This window comes from Sciurus vulgaris (genome assembly GCF_902686455.1).
Source record: "Sciurus vulgaris genome assembly, chromosome: 9".
Taxonomy (NCBI): Eukaryota; Metazoa; Chordata; class Mammalia; order Rodentia; family Sciuridae; genus Sciurus; species Sciurus vulgaris.
The window spans coordinates 18,678,424-18,698,955 of record NC_136469.1 but is presented as its reverse complement, the minus strand read 5'-3'; the positions used below and the strand labels follow the sequence as shown (position 1 = coordinate 18,698,955).

The window sequence follows — 20,532 nt, the reverse complement described above, 5'->3', positions numbered from 1 at the left end:
TTAACTTTTTAATTTCCTGAAAATTTGTTATAAATGGATTTCTCTTGACATGAAAAATTTTCATAAGTTTTGTTAGTTTGAGAAATCCACAAAACTGTCATTGTAGTGTGCATGCGCTAAGGGTATTTAAAAAAACAAACACATTGGGTTTTATGTGACAGTAGTACCATATTCCATAGATTGATCTCTACTAAGTGTGATTTAAGTAATTTTTTCATATAATGTCACATTGTTTTCATAACCTTTGTAGAATTCCTACCAGTAATCATTTCCTTTAAGAAAGAGTCGTGGTTGAGCATGGTGGTGTATGCCTCTAATGCTACCCACTCTGGAGGCCGAGGCAGGAGATTGCAAATTTGAGGCTAGCCTCGGGAATTTAGCAAGACCCTGCCTCAAAATAAAAATGGCTGGTGATGTAGCTCGGTGGTAGAGTGCCTCTGGTTTTAACCCCCGTTACTGCCTCCCCCTCCCCCCGGCCCCCAATAAAAAAAGAATCAAATCAGTTACTTAATAGATCTGAACATTACAGGATCCATAGTTTGACGTTTCAGCTCCACATCTGAAACCTGAGCAGTCCATGCAGTAAGCTCGCTCTGCCCTTACAGTAAGAGAATGTATGTTGGTATTTGCTGTGCATATTTTTTTGTTTTTTGTATTTTTCAGACGGGTGCGGGGGTGTGGTCATATACTTGATTTATTTAGTAATTTTTTTCCCCTTTTCAGATACTATTACCAACGGGGAATTCTTGCAAAGGTTGAAGGACAGAGGCTTGTGTATCAGTTCAAGGATATGCCCAAAAACATAGTGGTCATAGATGATGACAAAAGTGAAACCTGCAGTGAAGATTTAGCAGCAGCCGCTGATGAGAAGTCACTAGAACGCGTGTCACTGTCTGCAGAAAGTCTCCTGAAAGCAGCAACTTCTGTTCGCGGAGGAAAAAACTCTTCTCCGATACACTGCTCCAGATCCGAGAAGGCTGTGGCCAGAGTGGTGAATATCACGTCCCCTGCTCACGACACCTCCTCCAGGTCTCCGCCCACTGCAGCCTCTGTGTCGGCGGCAGCAGCGCCAAGGTGAGCACAGCACGCAGTCACTTGTAGCACGGCCACTGATTTGGAGGCTCCTTGGGAGATGCCCCTTTTGTTTAACACCATTCTATAGACTACTGTTGGCGAGACTGTGGAAAGTGTTTGTGTGTTAAATGCTTTTGTTGTTGTTAAAGCAGATGCCTCAAGTAACCTGGTCCTTCTGGTTGAATAGATGGATCTTTGTGGTTTTTTTCTTTTCCGTAGTGCCGGGGACTGAACCTTGTGCATACTAGGCCAGCGCAGCCCTGGATGAATGTGGAATGTGGGCTTTAATGTTTTCTTAATTTGTTTCCCGGTGTTTCTTATTCTAAACTTCAGGGATTGCCAGTGTATCTAAAATTTAGGAGCACTAATTTTATACATTTTGGAGCTTCATTCATCTTTTTGCCCAAGAGACTCATTTTCTAATTAAGCATGGAATATAACCAACTTCTTTCTTCTTAATCTACTAGGACGGTTCGTGTGGCAATGCAAGTACCTGTTGTAATGACCTCATTGGGTCAGAAGATTTCAACTGTGGCAGTTCAGTCAGTTAATGCAGGTGCACCATTAATAACCAGCACTAGTCCAACAACAGCGACCTCTCCAAAGGTAGTCATTCAGACAATCCCTACTGTGATGCCAGCCTCTGCGGAAAACGGAGACAAAATCACCATGCAGCCTGCCAAAATCATCACCATCCCAGCTACACAGCTTGCACAGTGTCAGCTGCAGACAAAGTCAAATTTGACTGGATCCGGAAGCATTAACATTGTCGGAACCCCGTTGGCTGTGAGAGCACTCACTCCTGTTTCACTAGCCCACGGCACACCTGTAATGAGACTCTCAGTGCCCACCCAGCAGGCATCTGGCCAGACTCCTCCTCGAGTTATCAGTGCGGTCATAAAAGGGCCAGAGGTTAAGTCAGAAGCAGTGGCAAAAAAGCAGGAACATGATGTGAAAACTTTGCAGCTGGTAGAAGAAAAACCGGCAGATGGAAATAAGACAGTGACCCATGTGGTAGTTGTCAGTGCCCCTTCAGCTCTCGCCCTTCCGGTAACTATGAAGACCGAAGGACTAGTGACATGTGAGAAATAAAGAGCAGCTCCGCTGTGGACTGTAGACTGCTTTGGTAGTACTGACATAAATGATTGCGAGGGAAGTCATCAAGAAAAGTCAAAGGAAGACTTTAAAACATTTTTAATGCATAAGAAAACAATCAGACTTACTGGAAATAAATTACCTATCCCATGTTTCAGTGGGAAATGAACTACACATTGAGATGCTGACAGAAAACTGCCTCTTACAGTAGGAAACAACTGAACCCGTCAATAAGGAAAAGCATTGAAAGGGACCAAGCAGCTCACTACAATATCAAGTTACACTAAGACTTGGAACACTAACATCTGTAAGAGGCTCTGTAGTTTTCAGTGGGGAGGGGTTGGGATGGGTGATCTCATTGTTACATATAGCAATTTTTGATGCATTTTATATGCATACCAGCAATTATTACTGTGTTCGCACAGTACTCACTTAACTGGTGCTATGTGAAGACTCTGCTAATATAGGTATTATAGAATGTGAATTGAAGAATGGATCCAAAAGCTTCAGAAAGAGGATAGCAAAAAAGATCTAGTGCGATTTTTTTTTTTTAATATCATATAGCTTAAGCTGATTTAAAACAAAGGCCTTAGACTAATTTTCGGTTTTCTTTCTTAAAATAAGCTAATGGCTTGTTTGTGTAAAGCTTTTTTATTAAAAGAAAAATTTTAAAAATCTTGTACCTAGCACAGTATTGTTATAGAATTTACATGTAACATTTTATATGGTAGTTTAAGTCTGTCAGTTTTCTTAATTGTGGACAAATTAACAGTTGGCTCTGGCCTTTTGCTATAACACGCCTGTGTCATTCACTTGGCCCTGGCGTCTGCGCAGACACATCAGTTTCAGTTCTACTGTCACTTGGAAGTTCAGGCGCAGCATGAATTTTTGTCAGGTAGCTCTAGTACCTGGCATTTGTTTTCTTTCTTTTTTCTTTTTTTCTTATTTCTTTTACTTTTTCTTTCTTTTTTAGTTAAAAGTTTAAGAGGGAAAGTACCAGTGTTCAGATTTGAACTATAATAGTTTGTATATTCAACATTTGAAGTATATTCTATTTTGTTGTACTCTTGTTTCAAAGTGTATTCAAGTAGGTTTTCTGAAATATAGAAATGAAATTTATCTTGGCTTGGTCTCTGGTGATATTTGTAACGATACTCACAAGTGTGAAGAAACGCCACTGCTGTTATTTGCCGGTATACGAGTGTTTGGCAAACACCCGTGTGCTGCCAAGTCCTTCCTAATTTTTATCGAACTGTAATGGTCTACTTTCCATAATTTAGTATTTTAGTTAGCCACACTTAAGGAATTTATATATGTGATACACTTCGGAGTCGAGCTATCTGGTTCTCACTGGGAGGGTAAGAAATCAAGTAATACTCTAGCTCTTTTACAGGTAAGAAAATGGAGGTACTAGAAGGATCCCTTGAATTTCACATAAAATGGGGTCCTGTGACTGCATCTTAATGCTCTTTCAACTACATAGAAAATTTGTATTTTAGATGAAGTGATGCTTAATATTTTTTGACCTGTAATTATGCATTTGTCAGATACTACTTAGATTGACAAAAGATTTTTTTTTTTTTTAAGTTTTCTGTTCTAATCATTTTATGTTTTCCATTAACATACCTGATAGTACTTTTGGGGTGGTGGGTGTTGGGGATTTAACTCATGGGCAGTTTACCACTGAGCAAATCTCCAGCCCTTTTTATTATTTTGAGACAGGGTTTCACTAAATTACATAGGGCCTCACTAAGTTACTAAAGCTGGCCTTGAACTTTCTATCTCAGCCCCCACCCCACAGCCTCTGGGTTTACAAGTTTGTGCCACCACACCCAAATAGCATTTTTAAATAAAAGCTTGAAGACGAATTCACTTGAATCTTGCCCCATTTGGAAGTTAATCTCAAATTCCACCTCATTTTAGAATATTCCCTAAATGTTCCAAGTGGTCAAAATCGGTACTATTTTGGTGCACACTTGTAATCCCAGCAATTCCAGAGGCTGAGGCAGGAGGATTGTGAGTTCAAAGCCAGCTCAGCAAAATTGAGGCGCTAAGCAACTCTGTGAGACCCTATCTCTAAATAAAATATAAAATAGGGCTGGGGATGTGGCTCAGTGTTTGGGTGTCCCGGAGTTCAATCCCTGGTACCAAAAAAGAAAACAACAAAAAAAAACCTTGGTATTGTGTTTCTGGCACTTTATTATGTTCTTTATCATCATGTCTTCCATAATACTCTTTTTGGTCAAAGATTATATTTTATTCCATCCCTGCACCCCTCCCCAAGAGATAATCATATTAGAGACACTCAGACACTTAGGGATTTTGCTAACATTTGCTAAAAATCTTAGTTACGTACTATGGAAGATACCTAAAGACGCTTAAGTGAGTGCCTTCCTCCTATGCTGTATTATCTCCACCACTACCTGTCTGTCTGCAGTTGGGATTTGGAACATATAGGTTGACAATAGCTACTGATCAGAATACGATCCGTAGCATCTACCTCATCTTAACTGTGGCATTTAATCTCAACCCCTCCAAACTATCAATTAGTATCACTTTTACTTGCTTTTTGTGTCCAGCATACTGGAGAAAGCCACATGGCCATACCTTGACACCCCTGTACTCCCTGCCTCCCCAGCTTCAGCCATCTGTCCTTAGGTGACAAAGATGGAGCTCCCAGCAGACAGCAAGCACACCTCTTTACAGACGCCATGGTCGCTAACGCACCTTCACTCCATTGCTGGAACCCTTGCTACAGGCGGCCACCTGCCTCCTGTTCTCACCATCTTTCCCTTTGCTCTGTCTTGGTCCCCTGGTTCCATCAGTTAATAGCCTGTCATTGTCTTTCAGTTGAATTCTGGCTTAGACAGTTTTTGAAAAGCCATTTCAAGTCAAGTGAAAATACTTTGGTTTTTCATGTGATCTCATCTCTCTGTTGTGCCTCAGAACTCCTTCAGTTTTTCTCTGACACCTCTCTGGTTTCCTTCCTGCCTTAAACACAGCCTTATCTAAGCTTTCCTCTGGCTTTCCAGGAAGGTTCCATGGCCCCTTTCTTCAGAATTATTGTGAGAATTAACGAAGTTAATACGTTAGGGATTTAGAACTCAAGTACGATTTGACTTCACTCTGTTAATCCTACCTCTGCCTATGTATGGCTCTCACCACCAAATCTGTTGTTCCAGACTATATTTTTACTCAAGTATTAGATGAGTTCATCTAATGCCAACTGGCTCTTTCCTCCTGAATGTCCAGTTCAACTGTCTTCCCTCCAAAATTTGTTCATTTCACTCGAAAGACATTACCAGCAACCCATTTCCAATGCCAGAGGAACTGTGGGGCCCTTCGACACCTTACTCATATCTAGTCATTCATCAAGTCCTGTTGTATCTTCTAAATACCTTCCATTCCCATCCTCCCTGTCCTGATTGCTTAGTCCCAAACCTCCCACTAAAACGCAGGGAGATGCCAGCTGAGAGGTTCTAAAGTGCAAATTTAATCACTCACACCACTGGGACTGCTTTAAATTTATTGGCTTCTGACCAGAAAAAGCCCACAGCCTCACATTTAAAGTCCTTTGATCAGGCCTGTTCCCCTTTCCGACATCTCTGGGCTAGACACCCTGAAATACTCCGTGTCCCCCGCCATCCCGGGCACCCACTCGTTACCGAGCACTCCACTGAGGGCATGGCCCTGGATGACGCTTTCCTCCTCCACTTAGATCTGAGCTGTTTGATGTGCTGAACTGGAGGTGACTGGCAGATGAAGTATGTTTTACATATGACAGGCAACAGAGGCAAGTGCAAGAGGAAGGGGAAAGCAAACCAGTCCAAGAAAGCCAGACACAGTGAAGCGAAGCCAAATGTCCTACAGGGCACCTGGAACATGACCAGCGGCCATGCCCGAGCGCACGCTTAGAAGCATACGTTTCTGATCACTGTGTAAATAAGCCACGTTTAATTATTAATAAGCAGATAAACTTCTTTCCAAAGACAAAACTTTGGCCATGGGGTCATTTACGTTTCCTATGATCTTTTTCACTTCAAGTCTGCCAGGAGGTGAGAATAACCAACCTTACTTTAGTTGCAGTAATCAAAGCCACTGTTCCGGGCTGGGTGGTAGCTCCATGGAAGAGCGCTTGCCTAACGTGTAAGGCACTGGTTCAATCTTCAGCACCACATACAAATAAGTTTTAAAAAGGTATTGTGTCCATCTACAATTTTAAAAAACACAACTTCCCTCTACAGCTTTTGAGACCTCTGTGGCTGAGATTTGTATATTTCAGCCCCTTTGTTATAATCACTGCCCCTCATGATTAAAATTGTAGGAACATGTACACAGTGAAGCCAGCCCTAAGTAGAATAAAATACTGTTGGCAAATATCAGTGGATTGGATTTATCTCCTCTCTGCATCAAGTTCAGCCAACAAGACTATTTTGAGCACCCAGCACTCTTTGAATACCTCAACTAAGCAGTAATACTGGATTCAGAACTAAACAATATTGCAGCTTCCAAAGTGAGGACACAATCCAAGTAAACCAGCTGTTGAATGCAAAACACTGTTGAAAACACAACAAAAAGGATCAATTGGTTGTAACCTAAAAGCAGAGTGGTCTTCTCCCAAGATACTGTTTCTCCCATTCCACTTCATTAACTTTGAGAAAATTCTACCTATATTAGATTTATTTAATGAAACAATACTATTGCTGTTGAAAAAGGTAAAATAATGAAGTCATCATCATTCAAAATGGAAAAATAACATAATAATATGCAAATAATGAGTTTTAGGCTGTTACCTCGACTATAAACAGTGCTAACTGCTGTGCATTCCAGTTACCTGGGGTGATGCTGCTGCCCAGGGCACATTCAATACCACTGAAATGACAATGTTCAGGGTGGCAGCCATGCAACAGTATTTTTTTTTTTAATGCCTTTTTTTAATGTTAATTTTTATGTGGTACTGAGGACCAAACTCAGTGCCTCACACATACTAGGCAAGCGCTCTACCACTGACCCATTGCCCCAGCATCAGGCATCTGTACTTTTTTTTGGTGCTGGGGATTGAGCCCAGGGCCTTATGCATTTGAGGCTACCAACTGAGCTATATCCCCAGGCATCAGTATTTTAAAAGTATCTCTAGGCAATTGCCTTAGCAGTCAGGAGAGAACCCTGCCACGCAGCTACAACAAAAAAAGTCGAGGATTCGGGACTAACTTGAGTGTTCCTAAAGCATTCATTGGGAAAAGGCAGCTTGAAATATATTAAGCATCACAAGTGGCTTAAAAAACATACTGTATGTTTTATTGATTTTAAAGCCTTTTTCTCACGCTTAACATCTCTAGGATGAGTCTCGAAGTCTTGTGGGACAGCATACCATACTATTGTACCTTGTCCCTTCAAAGGAAAATATCAGGGAAAGCTACATACCAATGCCAACAATGCTGCTGCCATTGACCAGAATACTTCCGAATTGCTTTTTTAGGGAAAAATATTTTTTTAAAAAAATTTAGGGTATTATATAGTAGTTGGGTTCATTATGACAAAATCATAAACACATGGAATTTGATTTAATCCCCATTCCCCCACACCCAAATAGAAATTTGAAATATATTTTAAGAGGCAAATGCCCTGTAAAGGTCACACTAGCTTTGAGAGCTTCATGAAGCCTGGAAGCAGTTCCCCAAAGGATGGTAACTATCTGGGCATTGGCAGCAGTAACTCGGTTTTGGAATGCAAAATAATATTTGAGCAACCTTGGGGAAGAGCTGGGTATGGCGAGGCAGGGAGATGGCAAATTCAGGGCTGGCCTGGGCTACTTGGTGAGATTCTGTCTCAAAAAGGGCTGGGGATGTAGCTCAGTGGTGTTGGGACCTGGGTCCAATTCCCAGTAGCACCCCCAACCGCAGAAGAACCTAAGGTTGAAGAAAAACTTTTGAGTCATCAGTTCAGCTGGCCAGTGTTTGACCTCCTGGGGGCGCAACCCTACCCGCTCCCATCCAAAACAGAGGGTCAGAGAAGGAAAGAGGGCTAGTGTCCAGCCACCAGGACCTCTATCACGCAGCGATCCTCGATTTCTCAAACTTGTGCTCTCCCCTTCTCTGGTACTGGGAATTGAACCCAGATGCTCAATCACCGAGCTACGCCCACCCACAGCCCTCATTCTGTGGGTCAGGGTCTTGCTAAATTGCCCACACTGGCCTCAAACTTGCAATCCTCCTGCCTCTGCCTCCTGAGTAGCTGGGATTACAGGTGTGCACCACTGCGCCTGGCTCACAAACTGAACTTTAAAATATTGCAGAATTTGCTGGGTCATCTCTTCAGGTTCACCAATCTATGGAAACCAGAATCAAATGTCAGCCATATTCCCTTTGCCGCAGTCTTCCATCACCTTTCTTGATTTGTTTCTCAGAATTATACAGAGTATGCCAGGTGAGGTCAGAGTCGGGGTCACATGTGAGTATCAGGAGGTTGGGAGGCTTGGATTTTGAATGATGTAAGATTTAAAACAGCTATGTGGCAACTGACTCAAAAAAAGTCCATATGTGATTTAAAATGTAGGTACAGAAGCTGGGTGTGGTGGTGCATGCCTGTAATTCCAGCTGCTTGGATGACTGAGGCAGGAGGATCACAGGTTTGAGACCGGCCTCAACAATTTAGCAAGACCCTGTGTGAAAAATAAAATGGAAGGGGCTGGGAGTTAGTTCAGTGGTGAAGTGCCCCTGGATTCAAGCGCCAGTACCAAAAAAAAAAAAAAAAAAAAAAAAAGAAAGAAAAAGAAACCTAGGCAAGGAAAAAGGGTGGTAAGAGAAGATCAGTAAGTAAATACACAGAATGCATGCTGATGAGCATTACACAGCGGTTAGAATCCAGCTATTAACTTTGGTTTCAGATGTCCTGGTGGCCAAAGCAAAAAAAAAAAAAAAAGTTGAGATCCTTCTAGACCAAGTTCACCAGATGCTTAGGAGACAGCCAGGCTCTTCCTAGCACTGCCAGGAGGGAGGGCTTCCACTGCAAGCTTCTTTTACGAGAATGTTTTCTCCAAAGTGAGGTTTCCAGAGAAATCAGGGCAGGCCCCGCAGCCAAGGTTGTTCACTGCTGGTATTCCTGCGTCACAGACCAGAGCAGGGTCCGCAGCGTCTCCCAAGGCTGAAGAACTCACTGGCATCCTCACATCTGCAGATCTCTTGCCTATTTTGGGCTTAAATTTCTGTAACACTATTGGGTCTGACCTTTCAAAAAGAAGGGTTATTCTCTTTGGCTAAAAACAGGAGTGGGTAGGACACGAAGCACAGGGTCCTTCCCTCCTGTTTTGAATCTTAGGCATTCAGTGACTTACATATGTATTTCTAACTTTTTTTGTGTGGTACTGTGGTTGAACCCAGCAGTAATTTACCACTGAGCTACCTCCCCAGCTCTTTCTATGGTTAGTTGATGAGGCTGGCCTCAAACTTGTGGTCCTCCTGCCTTGGCCTCCCAGACACTGGGATTATGGGTGACTTGGTGCCCATTTATAATTCTTTATAGACATCTCACAGGAGGGCAGATATGATAAGAAAGCCAAAGACCCTATACATGGGTTTGTTCAGGGTCATCCTGGTCACACTGCTATCCTTAATTGATAGCCTGTGTGCCCTTGGACATGCTTTTCCTCTTCATTCCATAAGCTCAACCCCTGGGCCTTTGCCATTGTTTCACTGTTTTCATTTAACAAACTTCTTGCTCCCTATAATACCACTCTGCCCTCCAGTACTCACCGAGGCTAAGGAACCTGGTGGAGGGGAACAAGCAAGCACCTTGGAGTCAAGGTGCACCTGGGTTTGAATCCTTTATTTTTTGGTACTGGGGATTGAACCCAGGGACACTTACCACTGAGCCACATCCCCTTTATTTAGAGACAGGACCTTGCCAAGTTGCTGAAGCTGGCTTTGAACTTGAGATCCTCCTGCCTCAGCCTTCAGACATGCACCACTGCACCCAGCCCTCAATTATTATTAACTGTCATGTTGCTCAAATTATTTGGCCTTTCATTCTAAAAATCACATGCAAAGAACCAAAGGCAAGGAATTCAAATGCTGGTCTCTTCTTACCTACGTACACACCATAATGCATGATGCTTTTGTTTGTTTGTTTTTTAAGAAAATGAGGCAGTCCTTACCAGCGCCAGGTAGAATGGAAGCTACTGAAGTGCGCTGTGAAGGAAGCCAACGTCCATGTCACTCATCCCCTCTTCAAACCCACATAAGTCAACTTCTAAGACCTACTTTAATGACCATCAAATTATATGAAATAAAGAAGGAGAAGCTGGACCGAAAGCACCTTGGAATGGGATGGGATCAATCTATGCATAGAACGTACTTAAAACATGAGGATCTCTCTTTAGTTCTGTGCAACGAACTTCTTAGCTTACCATTACACCTTCAATGACTCAAGACAGTCCACAGAGCAAAGCTGTCTACCAAGACTTACGAGGCACGCTTACAATACAAAACGCAACACAAGATTACACACTCTTCAGAAATTCTCGGAGCAGAATGCTCACCTAATTACACTTCAAATGAAGACAAGGAAATGCACCAAGCAGCAGCAGCATCTCATTACGTAAACATCCGGCCTCCGCCACAGGCTTCACGGTGGGTTTTCTCAGCTTCCTTACCTTACGCTCACTTATTGGTATTTCCAGAAACTTTGTGCCCAGTGGTCTTCCCACCGACGCCTCTGCCCACCCTGATCCTTGCTGTTGACGTGTGTATGACACTTGCAATTCTCACAGGTATGCTGCTTTCATCCTCACCCGGATTTGCTTGCTCAAGGCTCGTGATTTCTCTTCAGGTCGGTCTGCTTTAGGGCAGGGAAGCTGCACTCGTGAAGACCCCGAGCCTCCTGCCTCTCAACAGCCGGCTAAGGCCGTCCTGCGCACCGGAGCAGCCGCCATTCCTGCTTGCTCCTTCCCGGTAGCCTCGCGCTTTTCTATGTACAAACCCCTGGAAGCCTCACTTGTTCCGAGTGGTGTCAACTCAGGATGTGTGAACGAGCCATGCTGGGGAGCTGCAGCCTCGGCACCGAGACCATGCAAGCAAAGCCTGGGCGCCGCCAAGCCAGACCGTACCCAGCATATCGATGGCTAGAGCGGATCGCCAGGTGACAGTGTCAACAATCAGTCTGCTCCCAGATTCTTTTTGGACTAAAGAGACAAGATATGATGAGCACGAGCTTTAAAAGGTCATTTATTAATCTTAAATATTTACAACTCATACAATAAACTATTTACCAGGTTATGACTGATGGCTTATGTCGTTTGGAAGAGGCTTCACCTGCTATCTTTATTACTTTTATTTCTGATGGTTGAGAATTGCAGGTTACCTTTTAACTTCTTATGATCTTTCTTTGTAGATGTTCTAAACCATGGTCATCTGGCTGTCTTAGGAAATTTCTATGACAGCCCAATTACGGGGTTTCTATAGTTTCCCATCTCTGGCTGAGAGAGGTGGCACCTGTAATCCCAGCAGCTCAGGAGGCTGAGGCAGCAGGATCACAGTTGGAGGCCAGCCGGGGCAACTCGGCAAAACCCTATCTTAAAACAAACAAGATAAAGGGCTGGGATACAGCTCAGTGGTAAAGCACTTTGGGCTCAATCCCCAGTACCTAAAACCAAAAACCAAAGCAAAACAAAAACAACCTTCACATCTCTGAAAAGAAGGTACCCTGGCTTTCTTAGCCCCTGCCACATAACAGCTCCCAAATAATTATTGTGAAAACTGCATTCCAACAAAAATGATAACTTCCAAACGTATACCAATATTCCAATGGGAAAAAGTACAATATGTAGCAGTGATTGAACAATGGAAAACGAACTGGAATTTCCTCAAGAAACACAATGGAAACACGGAGGCACAGTGAGGAGTATTTATGAAGAATGTACCAGAGTCCTGATACTTACACTTAAATAACAAAACCCTCTCCAGGCTGAACAGCTGCTTTGTATACAATGTTAGACCACCAGATAAACATTTTAAAGCTTTAAGAAAATTACTATAAGTTACTTTATAATGTGTTTTGCATGGTTCTAAAATGTTCATAATGCTATAATTTATTTAGTTTTACATGAAGACATAAAAAAATAAATATTGCCATGCGTATCTTGTTGACATTAGAAAAACTCACAAATAAATAACTTGAAATGCAGTCTAGGGAAATTTTCCTACGTACTAATGTTAACTACAGAGGACTCAGGCAAGTCTGCAAGTTTTTAAAGTATCTGCAAACTGAAAAAGCTTCAAAGACAAGCCCAACCGAATGCCCTTAAATGACAGATTGAACACGTGACGCTCAAGGAGGGATAATAACATAAGCCGAAACTGGAGTGCAAACACCTTTTTTGCTACAGGTTTTCACTGAAAAGTTTTGTGAACTAATGGGCTTCTTTTCCAAGGGCATGCTGGAAACACAGAAAGTGACGTGACAGAACCCGGAACCCTTCCTCAGGCAACTTCCTGCCTATTTCAGTTTCCTGAAACAGCCCTGGTTAAGACTCCTGTGATTAAAAAGACCGATCAGTTTCTATAAAGATCCACCAGGCTCCTCATTAAAGCTGAAGTCACACACTAGAGAAAGGTGGTCTGAGGGGTAATTGAAGGACGGAAGCCGGTTGGGTCCGATCTGTTCTTCGGTGAGGAGGTCGAGAGCCGACCTGACGCTCAGCGCGTGCTTGGAATACCATATGTAGTCCAGGGTGTGCCTGCACTCCCCCGAGGTCCGGATCTTCCAGGTGGTGTAGGGAGGCTCCGACTGCCCGTCGGGGCTCAGCAGCTTGTAGGCGCTGTTCAGGTTGAGGCTGGAGGAAGCGAAGTGTTTGTAGACCTCTTCGGTTGGCTCTGCGTTGAAGTCCCCACAAACGATCAGGGGGATCTTGGCACCTTGGGTGATGTTCTGCAGATTCTGGAGAAGGTCACAGCCCTGAGCCGACCGAAACCGCTCCCAGCCAGTGCGTGCTTTTAAGTGGGTGACGGCGATGCAGAACTGCCGCCCGGATTCCTTGCACTCCAGGGTCTGAGCAATGGCCACCTGGTTGGTCTTCAGCGTCATGGCCGTCAGCCTGATATTGGCACTGTTGACCAGCTTGAAGCGGTTCTGCAGAAAAAATAAGGCACAGCCATCTGGCCCATTGTTGTGTTCCACATCTAGACAAGGTGACCAGGGCTTTGGGAAAAAGGTGCCTTGGTAGCCCAGTCGACTGAGGAGCGGATGGAAGGTGTCAAAGTAGTGGTCCACTTCCTGCAGGCACAGTATATCGGGCTGGTAGGCGAGGATCTCCTCCAGGATGAGGCACTTCCTCTCTTCCCACCTGAGCGCTTCCACGGGGCATTGTACAAAGTTGTCCTTGCCCTCTCCAAGAGCTGTGGAGAGAAAGCCAGCCGGTGTTAGCTACTGCAGAACGGCCACTCACAGTGCCCAGGAGTCTCCAGGTGCCCGATGCCTCCTGCTTCAGATGCCCTGGGGGGTTCTCTCTATACTACACCCCCCAAACTAAATAACCTCTTAGCATCCAGATGAAGCAAGCATCTGACTTCTTTTGTATAAAACTATTTCTTGTAACTATATTCCAAAATAAAAGCTCTTTGGTTTTAGCATTAGAGAACTGTTCTTTGCTATTGTAGGAATCTAACTATGTCAAATGTAACAAATATATTTTGCTCTATATACTAGTTTTAACACTGACATTAACAATAAAGCCAGGGGCTGGGGAGATAGCTCAGTTGGTAGAGTGCTCGCCTGTCAAGCATGGGGCCCTGAGTTCGATCCCTAGCACTGCAAAAAACAAAACAAAAAAAAAACAATAAAGCCATATGAACTGATACAAACAGACACTACTCAGAATGAACTTTAAATGGGCAGCTTTTCCTACTAGGTGAATGAACACCTAGAAAAAATGAAAGAATCAAAGATTGGTAAGTCAGCATATTCCCTTCTCTTCCAGTAGCTAAATACATATATGCATCCATGAATAAATGGGCTCTTGTTTCTTTTTCTTAAAATGTCTACTGCTACATAAAAGGAATGCTATGGAAGGTTGACTGACATCTGTTTTTTAATTTGGCAGACTCAGGAAATAACAAAATAACATTTCAATGAACACAGAACTGAAGCAACATCTTTTTGGTCTCCAGTTCTACAGCTGAATGCGGAATGCAATTGAGTCACCTGAACACCTAGGCACTCCCACCCCAGCTGCTGTCTCCTCACAAAACTCTCCATGTTACCCCATCAATGCGGTCTTACAGTGATGGCCTGGAGGCTGGAGGCAACGGGCTTAAGGATGTCCCACTGAGATGCCTGATAAATGACAGTTACCCCTTCCTTCCACACCTCTCCCCTGCACAGTGACACCAGAGCACTGGGCACGTGCAGAGCAGAAAGCGGTCACAGCAAACCGAGAGCTGGGCACAGAAGCATCAGGCATACCTTGGGCGAGGATGTTCCATTGCATGACCCTAATGGGTGGGTGGCTACTGGGGCAATCTGTCCTCAGATCCACAAAGTCCCTCTGGTACCGGGGTGGTCGAGTGTGCAGGACAGCCCTGCACTCCTCAAGAAGCTCTTTAGGATCAATGGGCTCCAGATGTTCTGGGTCAGGTGACACCAAATACTCCGGGTGCTGAGAGGCGGCGCTGCTGGTCAGCGTCTTGGCGAGAGCACTGTAGAGTCTGCTCGTGCCGTTTCCCATGGAACACGCTGCGGGAGAGGAAAGCACAGTTAAGCCGGCTCCGTCCCTGCTCTCCCGCCTCAGCTGAAAGGTAATCAATTACGTCTGCACCGCTGGGACTCAGTGAGGGCGATGGTGCCGCCTTCCTGGGCAAAGCCAGTTCTACAGGTCAACTGAAGAGCTTCCAGGGGCCTGCTTGCTACCTGGACAGGTAATCCAAATGCTGTGGTTAACACCAGTCTCTGACTAACAGACGATTGTTTGAAGGGAAGAATACCTCGACCTGGGCGGCCTCTTCTAACCTCGGATTTGGCTTTATGATTTATAACTCTGGTCTCACCCAAGAACAGCCAAGCAAAACCCACATTCCTTTTTCTATGGATCATAAGGTGAATCTGAAGATTAGTCTGTAAAGAGTGAAATGTTAGAAGGCCCACAGTGACACTGGGTCACAGCAGGCTGCTGCTCTGTTCATGCTGCCTGCGCAGGTCCTGTCACGTAAGCGGTGGCTGAGTTTACTCCACAGCCATTTCCCTCAGGTGTCGAGTGCACCGTCAGGGACTCCGACAACATCACTGGGCAGCATGGTCTGCAACACCAGCTGCTGGGTTTTCAAAATCCCAGGAAAGGGCCAGGAGTCAGCAGGTGTCCCTCGAGGACGCACCTTTTTCTGACTTGCCCACATTCCTGAGACCCTACAATGAGAAAGGGCGAGAAGTCCAGAAAGTGCCAGCGCCGCTGTCTTCAGGGCCCTTTCTAGTGCTTTCCTCTTTATCTCAATAGATGACACTTCACCAAGGACAGAGCAGTCCTCAACTGTGGAGCTCAGAGAAGCGACAGCCGCCAGCTCGCCAGAAGCATTCGATGGCTCTTCTAGAGGTCGACCGTGTTCCTTGTCATTTTCATATAAACCCAGGGGCAAGTTTTACTTGGAATCACCTCCAAGATTCTGTGCATGATGAACCCTGATACCAAGCAATCTGATTTCTCTACCGCATGCACAGACCCCTGCTTCCCTAGAAAGGAAGGCTGACTGACAGCCTCTCAAACTAGCAGTCAGTCAAACTCACTAAGGTAGGTCACAAAGCAAATTCAAATATCCTCCAACATCAAGGTCAATAAGCCTACAAGAATGCTCTCTTGTTCCTTAAAGTAGTGCCTCCTCAAAACTAAGAAATGGTACACTGGTTTTCGCAACATACATTCAGGTGTCTGGGCATCTCCAAGTAAATGCACCCACAAACACAAGCATGCACATCGGTGGCAAGAGGGTCTAATTTCAACATTTTAAATCCATTTTAACTGATTTGCCTGCTTATCCGAATATATGAGACCAAAGGAAGAAATTTTCTACTTGGCTGGAAATGTCACTGGAGGAAGGTCCAAGGAGAACCCAAAAAGGGGGACCTTAACTCAAAATGACAGGGCCCTGGACATATGGGACAGAAATGAATTTCAGCTAGGTGTGGTGACACACACCTGTAATCCCAGTGACTCAAGAGGCCATGTAGACAGCAGGATCTCAAATTTAAGGCCAGCTTGGAAAACTCAGCACGAGCCTGCCTCAACTTAAAAAGTAAAAATAAAATAAAAAGTGCTTAGAATGTAGCTCAGTAGTGAAGCATGCCTGGGTTTAGTCACCAGTACTGCAAAAAGAGAAAGAAAAAAAAAAAAAAACCAAAAAAGAATTTCAGCACAAGTCAGACATCAAGGCACAAGCAGAGATTCATTTAAGAAAGCAAGGATCACGCCCTTGAGGGTTCAACGTGCAGGTGAGCTTTTTTTTTTTTTTTTTAATCAAAATTTTCACACCTGCATTTTGATTCATTGTACACAAATGGGGTACATCATTTTGTTTCTGTGGCCATGCACCATGCGTGTCATCATACATGCACACAGGGATGTGATGTCTGTCATTCTACTATCTTCCCACCCAGTGCAGGCTATCTTGAGAGTGCGAAGTGACCTCTTGGGCTGGGGTGCTGGTAGTTGTAAGGGACAGCAGCTGGCCAGGACTGGGTGGAGCCAGGGCGGGGTCAGGACACGCCGCAAGGACCCGGCGGGGATGCCGGAGTTGCTTGTGCATTCCAAGGCTTCACGGGCACCTCTTTTTTGAGATGAGGTATTTTTCTGTACCCCCAAATCTCTATCTCATCCGTACCACTTTCAAACTTTCTTCTTGGTGAGTGGGGTATAGCTCCATGGTAGAGCACTTTGCTAATGTGCATGAGGCTGTGGGTTCAACCCCAGCCCCAAACGAAACACACCCCTTTGTGGTTCTGAAGTGTGGTCTCCAGATCTGCAGCAGAAGCGTGACTGAGATCATGGTCCCCAAACTGTGTGCCAAGGAGCCCCAGGGCCTCAGTGCAAACTCAAGGGCACTCAGTATATTTTAAAGATGAGGTAAGCAGTGACTCTGGACAGCTGTCAAGCTGTGGGCATGCTACCAACGTGAAGTAGGCGCGTTTCAACAGCATGGTTCCACATTCCTTTGGATGACATTATATCTTTGCCAAGCTGTGCTTTGGGGCTGTTATGACACAGGATAGAAAAGAAATAAAAGATAGCTAGAAACTAGGAGACAAGAGGAAGGACAAAGAAATATGACTTTAATTTAAAAAGTCCCTCCTTAAGCCTGCTCTCTCTTCCCAGCTCTATCACTCCCCAAGTAATTTTTCTTCCAGGTCCATCACCCCCCAATTTCTGAAAAATCTGTAAATCTTAAGGCTACTGTAAATTCATTGACTTATAAAAATCACCTTGTGCACTGCTGACTAACCTACATAATTGATAATTAGGCAAGAAAGAGATGATATTATAGGAAACCTACAATCAAGGGTACTTTCTAACATTATCTACTGATCCGATAATAGGGACCATGTCAGCCTAGGGATTCTGAGAATGTCCAGACGACCATAAACTTGCTTATCATCACCAGACTGATGTCATCTCCACACACCTTCCCATGCCCACCTCCTCCAAGTTTATTTTAAAAGAGGAGCTGGGAACCCCAAATCCATCTCTTACTTTTGAGATGGCCCATGGGTATCCTTGAATGTGTCTCTGCTTTCCTAAATTATATGCCTGTGTCTCTAACTGACATGCCCTTAACTCATTCCTGCGTGTTCTGTCAAGAGCCCAAAGAACTAACTCCACGTGTCCTGAGTTGAAGTGTCCCTCTCTGGCAACTCCTCAATCTCTCCAGTGACAGTTACTGGGATAAAAAGAAAGTACCATGCAAAAATGAATATGAAAAGAGGTGGCACTGTCCAGGAGTCCAGTATTTGAGGGGCTGGGGAGGGAGGGAGCTCAGTGGTAGAGCCCTGGACCCATGTGAGACCCTGGATTTGAGCCCCAGCATGGGGGTGGGGGGGATAGCCTGACATTGGAGGAGTTCGGTAAAGCCAGAAAAACTATCCTGAATGGCATTTACTTCTACCAATTTGCACCATTTAGAAAATCAATTCCAGATTAAAAAACAAAACAAAACAGAACATTCAGATAATGAAAGTGTGCCAGAAAGATGCCCAGAGGCAAATCAAACTGTGCCCTATTTCAGAGTGAACTAAAGGTCATTTAAGAAAATGATACAAGGTATGAAAAAGTGTTCTAAATCAGCATTAGAAACCCAGAAAGGAAACACCACCATCACACAGCTCATACATTCATCTTTACCAACTGTGGCTTAGGTAATTTTTCCATATAATGTCAAATTTTATACCCTTTGTAAATTGGAATCAAATATCTACACTGTCAATAAAGTATCCTGTATATAGATTAAATTATTTCCTTTAAGAAAGAGAAATGGCTGAGCATAGTGGTGCATGAATATAATCCCAGCAACTCAGGAGGCTAAGGAAGGAGGACCACAAGTTCCAGGCCAGCCTCAGCAACTTAGTGTGGGGCTGTCTGAAATTAAAAAAATAAAAAGGGCCAGGCGTGGTGGGGCACATCTGTAATCCCAGCCACTTGGGAGGCTGAGGCAGGAGGCCCTAAACAACTTAGCAATACTCTGTCTCAAAAAAAAAAAAAAAAAAAGGTGGGGTATAGCTCAGTGGTTAAGTACCCCTGGGTTCAAACCCCAGTACCCTCCCAAAATAAGAAGGGCTGGGCGTGTGGCTTAATGGTAGAGCACCTCTGCATTCAATCCTTAGTACCAAAAATAAATAAAGAAATAAATGTTAAAAAAAAAATGAGAAAAAGAATGTGAGAGAAACTGACAAATACCGAAAATAAGCAAAATTAAAATTTCTTAGGCATCTAGGTAATAAGAGCAAACAACTTAATAAGGAAAATCTGTGTATCATCACACTTTAACTGCAAATTATTTATGCTTGAAGAAAATGAAGTAACATTTTAAACATCCATAAGGAAAGAAAATGCGAGCCAAGGATTTTGTATCCAGCAAAACTGGCCATCTCCAGGAGCGGTAACCAGGAACTCACTGAAGAGGTGGTGGGCAAATCCCAGCTAGGTCTTTCTGTACAAGTCTTCAAGCTAAAACCGGTTCTTACGTCCCACCCCAGTACTGGAATTGAATGGAGAGCCTCATGCATGCCAGGCAAGCGCCTACCGCTGAGCCACACGCCAGTTCTTTTTATTTTTTATTTTTAGACAAGGTCTTGCTTAGATTCAGGCTGGCTTGAACTTCCAATCCTCCTGCCTCAGCCTCCCCAGTTGCTGGGATTACAAGTGTGTGATGCCCTGAGATTTTTACATTTTTCAAGACTTGTTACCACAGAAATATGTGCCAGTATCATTTTTGGTCCACAAAGGATGAATATTTATTATCTAGCCCTTTTCAGAAAAACATTGCCACCCTAGAACTAGAGAATAAGCCTGAGGTCAAAATGACCTGAGAGATGATGGTACAGAACATGTAGCTTCTCAGAAAAATCAAGTCTAAAAGAGGATTAAAGGCAAGGTAGAGCAGTATGGAGATTCCTCGACACCTGGAATGGAGCCACCATTTGACCCAGCTATCCCACTCCTCAGTTTATACCCAAAGGACTTAAAATCAGCATACTACAGTGACGCAGCCACATCAATGTTCACAGCTGCTCAATTCACAACACTAGATTGTGGAACCAACCTAGATGCCCTTCGATTAACAAATGGATAAAGAAACTGTGGTGTATATATATACAATGGAATATCACTCAGCCACAAAAGAATACAATTATGGCATTTGCTAGTAAATAGATGGAGTTGGAGAACATCATGCTAAGTGAAACAGGCCAAGCCCAAAAAACCAAAGGCCGAATGTTTTCTCTGAGAAGTGGATAATGATACGTAAAAGGGGCAGGGGTGAAGGCGTGGGGAGAGAAAAACGAAGGAACTTTGGATGGTGTAGAGGAGAACGGAGCAGGAGCGGGTGGGGGAAGGAAAGATAGGAAGGGGGAAGGAAAGAGGAAAACAGCATCACCCTATGTATATGTGTGTGATTACATGAATGGTGTGAATCTACATTGTGTACGACCACAGAAATGAAAAGTCTTACCCCATTTGTGTACAATGAATCAAAATGCAGTCTGTAAAAATAAAAATAAAAATAAAAAAAAAGCAAAGGTGTAGTCCGTGAAGGCTACATGATCCAGCAATGGACAAGAAGGTTTAGTCACCAACGTGGGGAGGGCAGAATGGGGAACACAGGTCCAAATTACAAG

General features: G+C 43.9%; 2 protein-coding genes and 1 long non-coding RNA gene across 13 annotated transcripts in view; 1 reads left to right on the top strand and 2 right to left on the bottom strand.

The window, feature by feature from the left end:
- The window catches only part of ELF2 (E74 like ETS transcription factor 2), a 103,792-nt gene extending 100,499 nt beyond the window's left edge, over window positions 1-3,293 (top strand). For all 9 annotated transcript variants that reach the window (XM_079154833.1, XM_079154832.1, XM_079154826.1 and 6 more), the window contains 2 exons: window positions 724-1,074; window positions 1,542-3,293. In XM_079154833.1, coding sequence (XP_079010959.1) covers window positions 724-1,074; window positions 1,542-2,166 — 976 coding nt within the window. In that variant the 3' untranslated portion in view covers window positions 2,167-3,293. The remainder of the gene's footprint in view (window positions 1-723; window positions 1,075-1,541) is intronic.
- The window catches only part of LOC306670203, a 505,412-nt gene that overhangs the window by 133,876 nt on the left and 351,004 nt on the right, over window positions 1-20,532 (bottom strand). The gene's annotated exons all lie outside the window — the stretch shown is intronic.
- The window catches only part of NOCT (nocturnin), a 30,094-nt gene continuing 20,936 nt past the window's right edge, over window positions 11,375-20,532 (bottom strand). For all 3 annotated transcript variants that reach the window (XM_079154834.1, XM_079154835.1, XM_079154836.1), the window contains exons 2-3: window positions 14,626-14,895; window positions 11,375-13,559 (exon numbers count right to left, since the gene is read on the bottom strand). In XM_079154834.1, coding sequence (XP_079010960.1) covers window positions 12,724-13,559; window positions 14,626-14,895 — 1,106 coding nt within the window. In that variant the 3' untranslated portion in view covers window positions 11,375-12,723. The remainder of the gene's footprint in view (window positions 13,560-14,625; window positions 14,896-20,532) is intronic.